Source organism: Telopea speciosissima, chromosome 10 (assembly GCF_018873765.1).
Source record: "Telopea speciosissima isolate NSW1024214 ecotype Mountain lineage chromosome 10, Tspe_v1, whole genome shotgun sequence".
NCBI classification, from domain to species: Eukaryota; Viridiplantae; Streptophyta; class Magnoliopsida; order Proteales; family Proteaceae; genus Telopea; species Telopea speciosissima.
Window position 1 is genome coordinate 23,369,929 of NC_057925.1, and position 14,536 is coordinate 23,384,464.

At 41.1% G+C, this 14,536-nt stretch overlaps 1 protein-coding gene across 1 annotated transcript; it reads left to right on the forward strand.

The window, feature by feature from the left end:
• The first annotated feature begins 4,164 nt into the window (after positions 1-4,164).
• Positions 4,165-6,706, forward strand: LOC122641815. Its single transcript, XM_043835119.1, has 2 exons — positions 4,165-4,791; positions 6,372-6,706. Exons 1-2 carry the CDS (start codon positions 4,237-4,239, stop codon positions 6,690-6,692), a joined length of 876 nt encoding a protein of 291 aa, XP_043691054.1. The 5' UTR covers positions 4,165-4,236; the 3' UTR covers positions 6,693-6,706.
• The last annotated feature ends 7,830 nt before the right edge of the window (positions 6,707-14,536 follow it).

The window sequence follows — 14,536 nt, forward strand, 5'->3', positions numbered from 1 at the left end:
AGAGCCTTGATTTTTGGACCAGCAACTTGGATAAGTACCTTTATTTTTTGTCTGTGTTAAACAAGGTCACAATTATTTGCTTGTATGTATAGATGACATGTTGATTCTAGGTTTTAATCTCTCTGTAGTGAGTGACATTAAAGAAACCTTGTCTAAAGAATTCGACATGAAAGATCTTGGTGTGGTAGACATCATTCTTGGGATGAGAGTAAGCTTAATAAGCAAGGGATCACCCTTAGTCAGTCTCATTACATTGAGAAAGCTACTTTCTAGTTGGGGATACAGTAATTGTAAACCGATTGAGACACCCTATGACTATAACAAACAGTTGAAACCTAACACAGGTGACACTGTGAATCAGTTAGAATATTCTAAATTGATTGGTAGTCTCATGTATGCAATGTGTTGCACTAGGTCAGACATAGCCTTTACGATAGGCATGCTGAGTCGTTTCACTAGTAATCCTAAAAAAGAGCATTGGGATGCCCTGTCGAGGCTGATGAGGTACCTTAAGGGTACTCTAGGTTATGCTCTCTGTAATTCTAGACATCCTTCAACTTTTGAAGGATATTCTAATGCATTTTGGTGCTTAGATTTGGGGGACAGCAGATCCACCAGTAGTTATGTATTTACACTAGGAGGAGTAGCTGTAGCATGGAAGTCCAAGAGACAGACTAGTATTGCTCTGTCATCTATAGAATCAAAACTTTATGCTCTAGCTTCTGTGGGAGATGAAGCAAAGTAGATCTGATCATGGATATTCCATTGAGGAGTTTAAAGTTAAACTCTATATCTATATTCTTTGATAATCAAGCAACAAAGACGATAGTGAATAACTCACTCTTTAATGGTAAGAGGAGACACATCAGGCTGAAATAGGCCATACTGAATTATCAAACAGAACAAAGGATTATCACTTTGATTGATGTGAGATCAAAGGTCAATATGACAGATGCCCTTAGAAAGGGATTGAACAAAAATCGAACATTCAAAACTATGAGGGAGATGGGGTTAATGACCATTTAGTCAGGTCTTAACCTAACCCAGTATTATTTTGAATTATTCGCATCTCATCTAACCTTGAAAAGCATTCGGGACAGTTTACATGTTTCAGAAAACTTAGTTAGGTTAATAAGTATGGGGGTTGTGAAACCATTCCAAACTTGATGGTGTAGCAAATTTTTCATGTGAAGTTTTCTTACTTCATTATTCCACAAAGGAATATGAAAAATGTCTGATATGTTTCAATGATATTGTGCTAGTCTTTATGTCATTTCAAATTTGATGACATGCTTTTCATAGTATGGTGTACCATTCCAGATTTGATGATACAACATAAATCTATGACTGATATAACGAACATAATATTCCAAATGGAAACATGGTATGGTCCTTGTGATAGAGACTATATAGGATCGAGTTCTAGTAAGAAAACTTGATGATGATGCTTATTGGTTTTTTGATTTACCTTCAACCATATATGGAATGTACTAAGTTCTTATTGTTGAATTAGATATTATTGTGCAAATGATTGACTTCATGTTATCTTATGAAAATCATATTTGATAAATTTGCAAGGACTTTTCTTTATTTCTTTTGGTTTAGCCACTTACACGTGGAACATCGGATTTGTTGTTGGGTTTAGTTTTGACCTAAAACCCTAGTTTTATTTCTTGAAGTTTACTTACTTGATTAATTGGATTGTTGATATTCAACTTAGTCAATTTATTTTGATTCAATTACTGATTGAACAATGGCCTCTATTCATGTGTGGTGGATATATGTAGAACATAGGAAGAGATTGTAAGGGTATTATGATAATATCTCTTAAATGTTCTAATATAATCCTACTTGTATTTTGGCTCAGGCTGTGAGGGACAATCTAATAATTAGCCCATCTAACCTAAACCCTAGTTTCCCTATAAATACTAGCTAGAGGCAGCAGTCTGGGTATTCCAAACTTGATACACAGGGTGTAATGCTTTAAACAACCAGTGCTTAAAACCTTAGACCCTAACACCTCTCACCCACAAACTGATGGACAGACGGAGGTGGTGAACAGGACTTTAGGAAATTTAATTCACAGCATTTGTGGAGATAAACCAAAATAGTTTGGACAGTTCTCTTTCCAAAGAAGAGTTTTCTTTCAACAGTGTTATCCATAGCTCTATTGGGATATTCCCTATATCAATTGTGTACTGGAAAGCTCAATGTCACGCTTTAGGTCTGGTTCAGCTACCAAGACTTCTTCGTTCAAGTGTGACTGTAGAACAGATGGTTGAGCAAGTTTGTTCTGTCTAAGAGGCAGTTCGAGGGAACCTTAGACCCTAACACCTCTCACCCACAAACTGATGGACAGACGGAGGTGGTGAACAGGACTTTAGGAAATTTAATTCACAGCATTTGTGGAGATAAACCAAAATAGTTTGGACAGTTCTCTTTCCAAAGAAGAGTTTTCTTTCAACAGTGTTATCCATAGCTCTATTGGGATATTCCCTATTTCAATTGTGTACTGGAAAGCTCAATGTCACGCTTTAGGTCTGGTTCAGCTACCAAGACTTCTTCGTTCAAGTGTGACTGTAGAACAGATGGTTGAGCAAGTTTGTTCTGTCTAAGAGGCAGTTCGAGGGAAGCTGGAAGTCACTAATGCTAAATACAAAGTAGTGGCAAATCAACAACGCAAATCAAAGGTTTTCCAAGAGGGCGATATGGTTATGGTGTTCCTACGTAAGGAAAGGTTTCCAGTACGTTCTTACAACAAATTGAAGCCTAATAAGTATAGACCTTACAAGATTCTATGGATCGAAGATCAATGATAACACTTATGTAGTGGATCTACAAGATGACATGGCTATTTCGAAGACTTTTAATGTTGCAGACCTGTACGAGTACTTCCCTCCAGGACCATCACTATATTCAAATTATAACTCAAGGGAAGTTATTCACAAGTGGGACGGACTGATTTAGAGGACATCTCGGATAACTTCTTGGATCATTTGGATCGGTAGAAGGTCACGTGGTCTGGCCGAAAATACTGATTTTCCCGGGGTCACTATCAGGACCCTAACTTTTGACTTGGGTGGAGTTGAGGGAGTCCTAACCCCAATTCGGAAATGCTAACCAGTGCTCTACAACCAATAACAGCCTCAAGGACTTTTGGCGTCACCCAAATCATCTGTTTTAGGGGTTTTTTGAGCCCTCGAAGTTTGTTGCGTGATTTTGGGTTTTTTCTAGTTTGCTATTTTCTTATGTTTTTGCCCTTCTGTATGTTGACCTACCTATAAAAGGTCTCTTTGGAACTTCTATAAGGTTACCTCACATTTTGTAATCAAAAGTCTTGTATTTGCTCTTCTTCTTCACTGAAATTAGGGTTTCTATTACCTTGTGGATTCGAGGGTTCGTCTATACTAGAATGATATCTAGCCCACTATACTTTCTGTGTCACCTTCTCTTCTTTTTCATGTCAATAAAGTTGATATTATCTATAAAAAAAAAACAAAAAAAAAATCAAGATTCATGATGAATATCAACCATTAGATCCATTTTGATTTAGTAATCAGACGCAAAAAGAGGCTACCACTATACTTTCTGTGTCACCTTCTCTTCTTTTTCATGTCAATAAAGTTGATATTATCTATAAAAAAAAAACAAAAAAAAAATCAAGATTCATGATGAATATCAACCATTAGATCCATTTTGATTTAGTAATCAGACGCAAAAAGAGGCTACCATTACCATGTGAGCAGTCAAAGTTCTTGGTTACTATTTTTTTTTTTTTGGGGGTGAATCAATATACTCAACAAAGCACAAGAAATAAAAAAATCCCTTACATGAGAAGCCAGGGAAAAACAAAAGAAGAAAAAGGAAAAAGAAATATACAACCAAGAACAAACCATCCTTAACAGGGAAGCAATCGGATCCACGAGCCAAGTAGCAGTACTGTGTGGTGCATCTCCCGCTGATAGACATTATGGCTGAGTAGCAAGGATTTAACTATTGGAATTATGGATGAAAATTGGGGAGGCTTACTTTGGGGATAGATAAATTGAATCGAATTGAGCCACAGCATATAGGCCGAACGCCACTAAACATGGGCTAGCTAGATCAAGCCCAGCCCTTCAGATGTCAGCTTTTGAAGAAACTTCGTATCTTCCACAAGTGTTAACGACCGCTAAAAGCTAATCTCTCCCTGTTCCCATAAAAGCCTCTCCATAATTTCATCAAAGCAAAGTCTCAATGCTCATCACTCAACCAAACCGCAAGACATGGAACCTATTTACTTTCTCACAAGTCCAAACTTACTCTTCTTCTCCCTTCAAAACCCAAGACCTTGCAAGAACTAAATTAGCATCCTCATCAAAAACCCACCATGAAAAAAAGCAAATTAAAGCATCCTCAGCAGGCAAAATCAAACGCCTTGTTCTTACACAAGAAGGTAGAACAAAGCTTAACACCTTTCCAGACCGAGAATTTTATGCCTACCCACGTTTTGTAACTCATGTGGATGATGGTTTCATATCTACCTTAACTGAACTCTACAGAGAACGGTTGAAGCCTGGTTGGGTGATACTTGATCTAATGAGCTCATGGGTTAGCCATTTACCTAAAGAGATTCAGTACAAGAAGGTGGTGGGACATGGGCTTAATGCCCAAGAGCTTGCCAAGAATCCAAGGTTGGATAATTTCTTTGTCAAAGATCTTAACAAAGATCAAGAGCTTGACTTGGAGAGTTCTAGTTTCGAGGCAGTGTTGTGCACTGTTAGTGTGCAGTATCTCCAACAGCCCGAGAAGGTACGACACTTTTTCTTCTTACCTTTGATATTTTGCTTTCTGATGACACAATTAGACCTAATATGAATTATTTTCTTGTTAAAATAAAGATCTTTGAATTGCTTTACTTTTAGCCAAAGAGTCAGCAATCAGATTTACTACTCTATGGCAATGAGTTATCTTCCAAGATATGAAGGACTGATATGGAATAGATAGAGTCATTGTTGAAGGAATGGCTAAGGAATGGAGTTATTTTGAATACAAATGACCACAGTGCTGGAATCTCTTTCTATCCATAACTTCTGAAACCCGAGATCCTTAGCTTTGAGAAGACCTTAGAGAAGAGCAGAGAACTCTGCTGTAAAATTCGTACACACCCCCAAGAAATTCCAAAAACACCATATAGCTTTACCTTCATGATTCGGAAAAAACACCACCACCTACTTAAAACAGAATTGCCAAGAAGACATCTGTCAAATGTGAATATTCAGTTTAATCCAACCCAAGAATGGTTGGTGGAAAATAATCCCCAAATGTGATACTAGGTGGTCTGAAACTGTTTTCATGGAGCTATTCATTAGAGAGGCTGCTTCAACTTAAGTCCCTTTACAGAAACTCATGAATCTAATATATAGAGCTTTGTTTCTAACTTCATACCGATGGCCATTTGCCAATTTCTTTCATACCATAACTGGGCAGCAAGAAGAACAAATCCTGCCATCCAAACCCCTTTAAGAGGACACACAAAAACCTTCTTTTTCCACCACAAAAAGAGATTAGGAATAGAAGAACAATCAGGCCAAGATTGGCCAAATTGATTCAAGAAACTTTGCCATATAGACTTGGTAAAAGAGAAATCAAGGAAGATGTGATGAAAACTCTCACCAGATTTTAAACAGAGAACACATCTCGAAACCAATGGATTGTCAGTTCGAAGCTTCTGATGCGTGAGTCTCCACAAAAGCTGCCAAGTAGATGTAACCATCAATACCCAAATAAGGAATGCCTAGGTTGAAGAAAATTAACCCAAATTGATGAACTCTAAAGGGATTTTGGTATTCTTTTTCGAATCTCATCACAAGCCAATATATCTGTCTTCACCACCTTATTGAGGATATATATTGCTTCAGCTGCTACAATAACATTTTGCAAGAGAGAAGACCTAACACTGGGAAAGTGCCACCTAGAGGAGGAAATAAAATCTGAAACCTTTGATGTAAAATTCTGGAAAATGAGAGTGCTGAGACCCGAGATTTCAATAATGGAGAGGCCACCAATGCCACTAGAACTCCTCCATTGACTCTCCTCAATGGCTGATACTCTTCTTTAGAGGTTTATCATTAAGGTTTACATCAATAAGAATTGCCCATTGTGAAGAGCTTTTTAATTACTTCAATACCAGACTATTTTCTAATGCATTGGTGTTGTGGCATGATTCCCACTTCACACCTCACAAAGATAAATTTTTACCATGGGTCATTAGTTCCCCTTCCCCAAAACCATGCCCACAGAACATTGTACTCCAAAGCACTCTGCTTAAATATGATGAGAGGGAACTTTAAGTAATAATTGACACATATTATCTTCACTCTTCGTTACAGGTATTTGCAGAAGTGTTTAGAGTGCTAAAGCCAGGAGGGGTATTCATTGTGAGCTTCAGTAATCGATTGTTCTATGAGAAAGCCATCAGTGCATGGAGAGAAGGAACTACATATAGCCGTGTTCAACTTGTAGTGCAGTACTTCCAAAGTGTTGAAGGGTTCACACAGCCGGAAATCGTTCGGACGGTACCAACCCCTAGTAGTGCTCAAGGGAACCAACCTCCCTTTGGTTGGATCATGAGGTTGTTTGGATTGTTGCCTGGATCAGATCCTTTCTATGCAGTGATAGCCTGCAAAAATTTCAAACCAATAAATGAATGAAAATATTTCAAATTCTAGAAGAGAAAAGAATATGTTTTAAACTACTGCAGGGTGGGAGCTAAGATGAATGTATACAGATTTAACCATGTGAAGAGGATGTCAAAACCCAAATTCTTGTCCTTTTTGAGTTCTATATTCTCTGAGATTGTGATGCAGCCCAGAAACGTTGGAGAGGCCTCCCTATTTTGAGTAACTTTTTGAAATAAGGAGTGATTGGGGGGAGGATTGGAGTATTTTGAGTAACCTTTTAAATAAAGAGTGATTGGAGGAGGATTGGAAAGTGATTGATAATAAAGAGAGATTGGAGGGGATTGATTGAAATTATGTTCTCAATTAGTAACTACTTAAAATAAATTGTAATCTTGGCCATAGGATTATAGGGGAACCAAGATTGGGTTGAGGGAAATCATATATATAAGCAAAGTCTTTTGTTTGTAAGGAGTAAATTTTTTGAAATGAAATGAACGGTTGAGTCTTGGACTCCATTAATTCAATCTTGAAGAATTGCAACTCGTTTTGGTTTTCAGTAGCCTAGAAGAGCAACTGAACCCAAGCACCCCCTACATTATCCTGGTATTAGAGCTGCTAACCAGGTTGGCAAAACCAAGCATTGATGGCACCCAAGAGGAGAGGAGCTAACTCTGTTCGGCTGGAGGAGGTGAACACACGAGAGGAGACACAACAACTTTGGCAGCGTGTCACCGAATTAACCCGAGAACTGGAGGAGCTGCGTGCAGCATCGCACCATTCCAGCGATCAGGGAGAGCACACGGATAAATAGTCATCTTCCTCGGAGGATCTTCGGCAATTTCGTGGGAGAAGGCCGCCGCTGCAGCGACCACCCGTTGAGCGTGAGAAGGACTGGAACCATAAACTCAAGGGTGATCTTCCTGAATTTTCAAGTCAAGAAAGCCCAGATGAACTTATAGATTGGCTCACTCTAGTCAATGAGGTCTTTGAGCATCAGGAGGTTCCTAGAGACAAGCGGGTTGGTCTGATCGTTATGCGCCTACAGGGCAAAGCCATTGCATGGTGGCATCGAGAATGACAAATTGTCCAAAACAGCAACAAAGCTCCAATCACTGAATGGTATAAAATGGAGGAGAAACTAACGAAGAATTTTCTTCCCGCTCATTACACCCGAGACTTGTGTATGAGATTTCAGAATCTTAGACAAGGATTCAGATCGGTTGAACAATACACTAAAGAGTTCAATGATTTGATTATTCGAAATAATGGAACCGACTTGGGAGAGCAGTTGGTCGCAAAGTACGTGGGAGGGCTGCAACCCCACATCATGGCTCAACTCGAACTATTTGATATCTAGGATATATCCGATGCCTATCAAAAGGCATTGAAGGTGGAGCGGCAACAACAAGGGAGAACTATACCAAGCACTCTCGATAGATCAACACGACCCACGGAAACATCTAACAAAAACGTGGGGGGGAGTAATCATGTTTCTGGGCTGCATCAGATTGTTAGCTCTAAGCATAACAAGAAAGCCCACTTTTGGAATGAACCCAACTATCTGTTATACGGCAGATCAGATGGAGCTCAAAGTTTATGTTTACAAACAGCTTTCAGCTCTATTGGTTTTAATATTCTGTATGTTTTGAATTGCAGATTTACAAGAGTATAAATAGAGGCACATATGAGATCACAATAGGATAGTTAACCCATGCGATAATAACCCCTTTGATTTAGGAGTCTCACATGGGTGAATCCTATTGTGAGTCTACAACCGATAATAGAGATTGACTTTGGATTACGACTAGTTACAACCGTTATAGATGGAATGGAATCCTAAATGGGTTGATACACCCCCTCAAGGTGAAGTGTCGGTGCACCGAAGCTTCAACTTGTCACGCATAAATTGGAAGCGAGCGGTAGGGAGAGCCTTGGTGAGAACATCTACAATCTGATCATGAGTAGAATGAACTGGACTTATAACTTCTGCTTAGCGACCCTGTCACGGACAAAGTGGACATCGATTTCTACATGATTGGTACGAGCGTGGAACACTGGATTGGCTGAAAGATAGGTAGCACCAATATTGTCACACTAGAGAATGGGTGGGGAGCGAAGGGGAAACCCAATTTCATCAAAGAGGGATTCCAGCAAAATTAGTTCTGCAGCCGCATCTGCTAGAGCTTTGTATTCAGATTTGGTAGAAGACCAAGCAACTGTCTTTTGTTTACGTGAAGACCATGAAATGAGATTATTCCGAAGAAATATGGCATAGCCGCCAGTGGACTTATGGTCATCACCACTACCACCCCAATTAGCATCCGTGAAAGCTTGAATAGTAGTGCCAGAGTGGCGACTCAGAAGAAGGCCATGAATGATAGTGCTCTTGAGATAGCGTAGGATACGTTTAACCATGGTCTAATGATCCTCAGTGGGAGCGTGCATGTGTTGCCAAGCACGATTAACAGCAAATGCAACATCAGGGCGGGTTAGTGTGACATACTACAGAGCACCAACCACTGACCAATACTGGGTAGGATCCGATACAGGGGCACCCCTTCCAAAGGCGGCTTGAGAGTGCTAGCCATTGGAGTGTGGATTGGCTTGCAGTGAGACATGCTAGTGCGACTCAAGAGATCCCCAATATACCGAAACTGGGATAAAAGCAGTCCCTGAGAATGCTTGATTGCTTCAATTCCAAGAAAAATATGTAAGGGTCCTAAATCCTTGATGGAAAACTCAAGAGCCAAGTGATAAAGGAGGCGATCCACTTGGGAGCTGTCAGAACTAGTTACCAGAATGTCATCAACATACACAAGCACATAAATAAACTGCGTACCAAACCAATCGATGAAAAGGGATGGATCCATTTTGGAGGCCTGATAGCCAAACTAAACCAAAAATTGTGAGAGGCGATGAAACCAAGCCCGCAGAGCCTATTTGAGGCCATAGAGAGAATGGTGAAGCCGGCAGACATGACTAGGGTGGATGGTGTCCTCAAAGCCGGGTGGTTGAACCAGAAAAACCTCTTCATTGAAGTGCCTGTGAAGGAAGGCATTATGAACATCAAGTTTGCCGGATGGGCCGACCGTGACTGACTGTAAGAGCAAGGATAGTGCAAATGGTAGTGACTTTAACTACAGGACTGAATGTCTCAATAAAGTCAACCTCCTATTGTTGATGAAAACCTTTGGCCACCAGACGGGCCTTATATCGATCAAGAGATCCATCTGCTTTGCGTTTGATCTGGTAGACCCATTTACACCCAACCAAGTTCATGTTGGGAGAGCGGGGAACTAGAGACCATGTACCATTGTGAATCAGTGCATTAAATTCTTCAAACATAGCTGCTCTCCTTTTAGGTATTTTGTGTGCCTGTGAAAAGCAAGATGGTTCTATAATGATGGTAGCGGTGGTGGTAAGGGCACTTGGAGGTTTCCTAGGCCAGAGTTGCATGGGATGTGGGGGTTGTGGCATGGTTGAGGTAGGGATGGTGGAGTTGTATAGGTCAATTACGGTTTTGGTGCCAGAAGGAGGTGGAGATGGTGATGGTGAAGAGGAGGATGGCATGGGAGAGAGAGGTTGTCCAAGAGGGATTGGTGATGGAGAAGGCGATGGAGTAAGAATTGAAGGTGTTGGGGTGGTTGACGGTGTAGTTGGAGGGGGAGGGGGAGACCTCGGTAAGTGAGGTGGGGAGATAGCGTGGAGGGGAGCTGCTGCCCATGGAGTGGGGGAGCTTTGAGGAGTAGGTGATGCATATGGGGAAGGCGGAGTGGTAAAATAAAAACAAGTTTCATCAAAGCGAACATGACGAGATGTATAAAATTTGTTAGTGACCAAATCAAGACAGCGGTACCCAGTATGAGATGGACTGTAACCTAGGAAAACACAGGGGATTGACCAAAAATCAATTTTGTGATTGTTGTAAGGACGTAAATAAGGAAAGCAACGACACCCAAATACGCGAAGAAAGGAGTAGTCCAGTGGCTTATGGTGGACAAGTTGGAATGGAGATATGGTGTGAGATACTTTGTATGGCATCCTGTTGATTGAGTAAACAACAGTTTCAAAAGCAAGGTGCCAATATTGACGTAGAACGGAACTGTGGGCAAGAAGAGAGAGCCCGGTTTCAACAATATGATAGTGGCATCTCTCAATAGACCCTTGTTGTTCATGGGTGTGAGGACAAGACAGATGGTGAGTAATGCCAAGAGAGGAGAAAAATTGGGGAAGAGTACGATATTCATCACCTCAATCAGTCTGAATTGCCTTTATTTTTTGGTTGAATTGGCGTTCCACAAGAGATTGAAATGGACAAAAAATTGTAAACACATCAATTTTAAGACAATAGGATAAAACCAAATAAATTTACTGTGATCATCTGCAAAAATAACAAAGTATTGATGGCCATGAATGGAAGGCATAGGGGAAGGACCCCAAACATCACTGAAAACAAGTTCCAAAGGAAATAAACTACGAGAGCTAGTCTCTCCTAAGGAAAGGCGACAAGACTTGCCTAATTGACAAGAAGTGCAAACTAGACTTAACCGTGTGGACTGACACGAAAGATTATTAATGCGTAACATATGGTGAAGAAGATGTTCATGAGGATGACCCAAATGATGATGCCACCCATCAAGAGAGGTACGTTCAGCAAGACTAGTAGAAGGAGGAGGTGAAGCAGATGAAAGAGTGTATAAGCCACCGTTACTTGGACCGGAAAAGAGCACCGCCTTGGTTGTTTGATCCTTAACAAGAAAAAAAAGAAGGGTGAAATTCAAAGGAAACATTATTATCTTGTGCAAATTTTTGAACCAAAAGAAGGGGTTTATTAATGCTAGGAACATGTAAAATATCAGAGATACGAAAAGAGAGATCATTATGGGGGAAGGAAAGAGCAGCATCACCAATGTGTAAAATGGGTAAACCCTTACCATTGCCAACATGGAGTTGATCATTACCAGTGTAGACGTCATATGTGGAGAGAGAACCAAGGTTAGGGTTAACATGGTGGGTGGCACCAGTATCGGGATACCAGGTTAAGGCGGTGGAGGGTGGGGGGTTAGGAAGGAGAGGTGGTTTAGTGTAATAGGCAACAGGTCGGGGGGAGGGGGTATATGGGTGATATGGGGGGTTTGGTTGAGGAGAATAATAAGATGAGGAAGAATGGGAGGAGGTGGAGGTAGGGTGGTGGAAAATGTGAAGTTGATCTTTATAGTGGCAATTTTGAGTGGTGTGATATAAGCGATGGAAAATTGTGCACCATGAAGCATTACCCTGTGGGAGACCACCACCACGGTTTCGACCGCGTCCTCCATGACCATAGAAATTGCCTCGAGAAGAGGAGGTAGAACTAGGATCAGAAGCTGAAGAGGGGGCACGACGATTGACCATGTTTGCTGAAGGAGAGTTAGATGCTGTAGAGGAGCCAGAAACGACCATCTTGTTGAAGGAGCGAAGAAGTTCATGACTTTGTAGAAGAACGAGAGGATCAGTGAAAGATGGTGCTTCCAATCTGGTGAGGAGAGATGGAAAGATGTCTTTAAGTATAGGCCAGAGACCACAATAGATGTGGACATTGAATTCCTCTGGGGAGAGATTCGTTCCAGCAGCAGCCAATTCATCCGCAATAGATCGAGCACGCTGAAGGAAGGCAGAGACTAGTTCATCATTTTTTTGGGTAATTTTTATGAGAGCGAGATTGAGAGAGAGTAGGCGAGTGCCTGAGGTAGAGCCATATGAGACACGAAGAGCATCGTAAAGTTCTTTACTGGTGTTCTTTCCAATAATTAGAGGAAGAACCTCTTTAGATAATGAGGAGATTAAGAGGCTGAGCAAGAGTGCATCTTGGTGCTTCCACGGATCAGCAGCAGTAGGGTCAGCTGGGCAGGGAATGGTTCCATCATAATGGCTTGAATATATTTCCTTGATTTTGATTTCTCTCAATGGAGAATATATAAGCAATACAAGTGGTGAGATCCTAGTTGATCTAAGCTAGGGAAGAAATATAGAGAATATTGTGTTTACATGTACAAGAGATTGTATCAATATAGGGAAAGATTTTATCATCACATGTGATCAACTGAGAAAGGAAAGATATATGATATGGTTGGTTCTTTCTCTTAATACACCCCCTCAAGGTGGAGGATCGGTAGGCCGAATCTTCAACTTGTCCCTCAAGAATGCAAAGCGCGTCGAAGTAAGAGGCTTAGTAAGAGTGTCTGCAAGCTGATCTTGTGGAGAGATAAATTGAACCTACAATTGCCATTTGGACACTTGATCAAGAACAAAATGGAAATCTATTTCCACATGATTGGTACGCGCATGAAACACTGGATTAACAGAGAGATAGGTGGCACCAATATTGTCACACCATAAAATTGGTGGACCAGCCAAGGGGTAACCAAGCTCACGCATAAGGGACTCCAACCAAACTAGCTCGACCGATGCATCTGCCAGGGCTTTGTACTCGGCCTCAGTGGAGGAGCGTGCCACAGTTCTTTGTTTCCTAGAGGTCCAAGAAATTAAATTGGGAGCAAGAAAGATTGCAAATCCCCCTGTGGACTTGCGATCAACAGTGTCACCAACCCAGTTAGTGTTAGAAAAGGCTTGAAGAGAGCGAATAGGAGATTGCTCAATAAGAAGTCCATGTGACCGGGTACTACTGAGATAATGAAGAATACATTTAACAAGTTGCTAGTGGTCCTCCGTAGGAGCATACATAAATTGACAAGACCAATTGACTGAAAAACTAACATCTGGTCGAGTGAGGGTGTCATATTGGAGAGCACCAACAATAGACCGATATTTAGTGGGTCAGACATGAGAGCACCCCCTGAATTCGAAGGCTTAACTGATGTGGCCATAGGAGTCTTGACCAACTTGCAATCAACCATACCAGTGTGCTTTAAGAGATCAGAAATATATCGAGATTGTGTTAAGACTAGCACACGGGAATGAGGAACAACTTCAATACCCAAGAAAAAATGGAGCTTGCCAAGATCTTTGATGGAGAATTCCCCAGATAGCTGTTGGAGGAGAGATGTAACCATGTCAGTATCACTACCTATTATTAAAATATCATCAACATAGGTAAGAATATAGCAGACATGACTACCCGTATGTCGAATAAATAGGGAATTGTCAGTCTTAGAACCATGAAAACCAAGACAAAGAAGAAAGTCAGACAAGCGGGCAAACCAGGCACGGGGCACTTGTTTCAATCCATAAAGTGATTTATGCAATTTACAAACAGACTGGGGATGAGATGCATCAATAAAACCCGGGGGCTGAGTCATGTAAACCTCCTCAGTCAATAAACCGTGCAAAAAAGCATTGGGACACAACTATTGAGAGAACTACGCGAATGGTAGTGGGCTTAATAACAGGGCTAAAAGTTTCTCCATAATCAAGCCCGTGCTGTAGGTGAAACCCCTTTACTACTAACCGTGCTTTATAGCGCTCAAGAGACCCATCGGCCTTTCTTTTAATATGGTACACCCATTTGCAGCCAATAATATTCATATGGGGTGACCTTGGAACAAGAGACCAAGTCCCATTTTGAAGTAAAGCATTAAATTACTCCGCCATTGCAACCTGCCATTTCGGAATCTTATTTTCCTGCGAAAAACAAGTCGGTTCAGTATGAACAGTAATTGCATTGAGAGCATGTGGCCTGGACCTCAGTTGCATGAGATGGCGGGTGTGAGGTTGGGACGGTTAGGGTGCAGCCGGGGTGGGAATGGTTAAGGGTGGGTAAAGCTCATGAAGGGGATGGGTTTAAGGATTGGGGAGTCAAGAGAAGGGGTAGGACTAGGGATGGCTAGGGAAGGCTCATCCAAAGGGGATACGGGCGTAGGACTAGTACCCCCCAC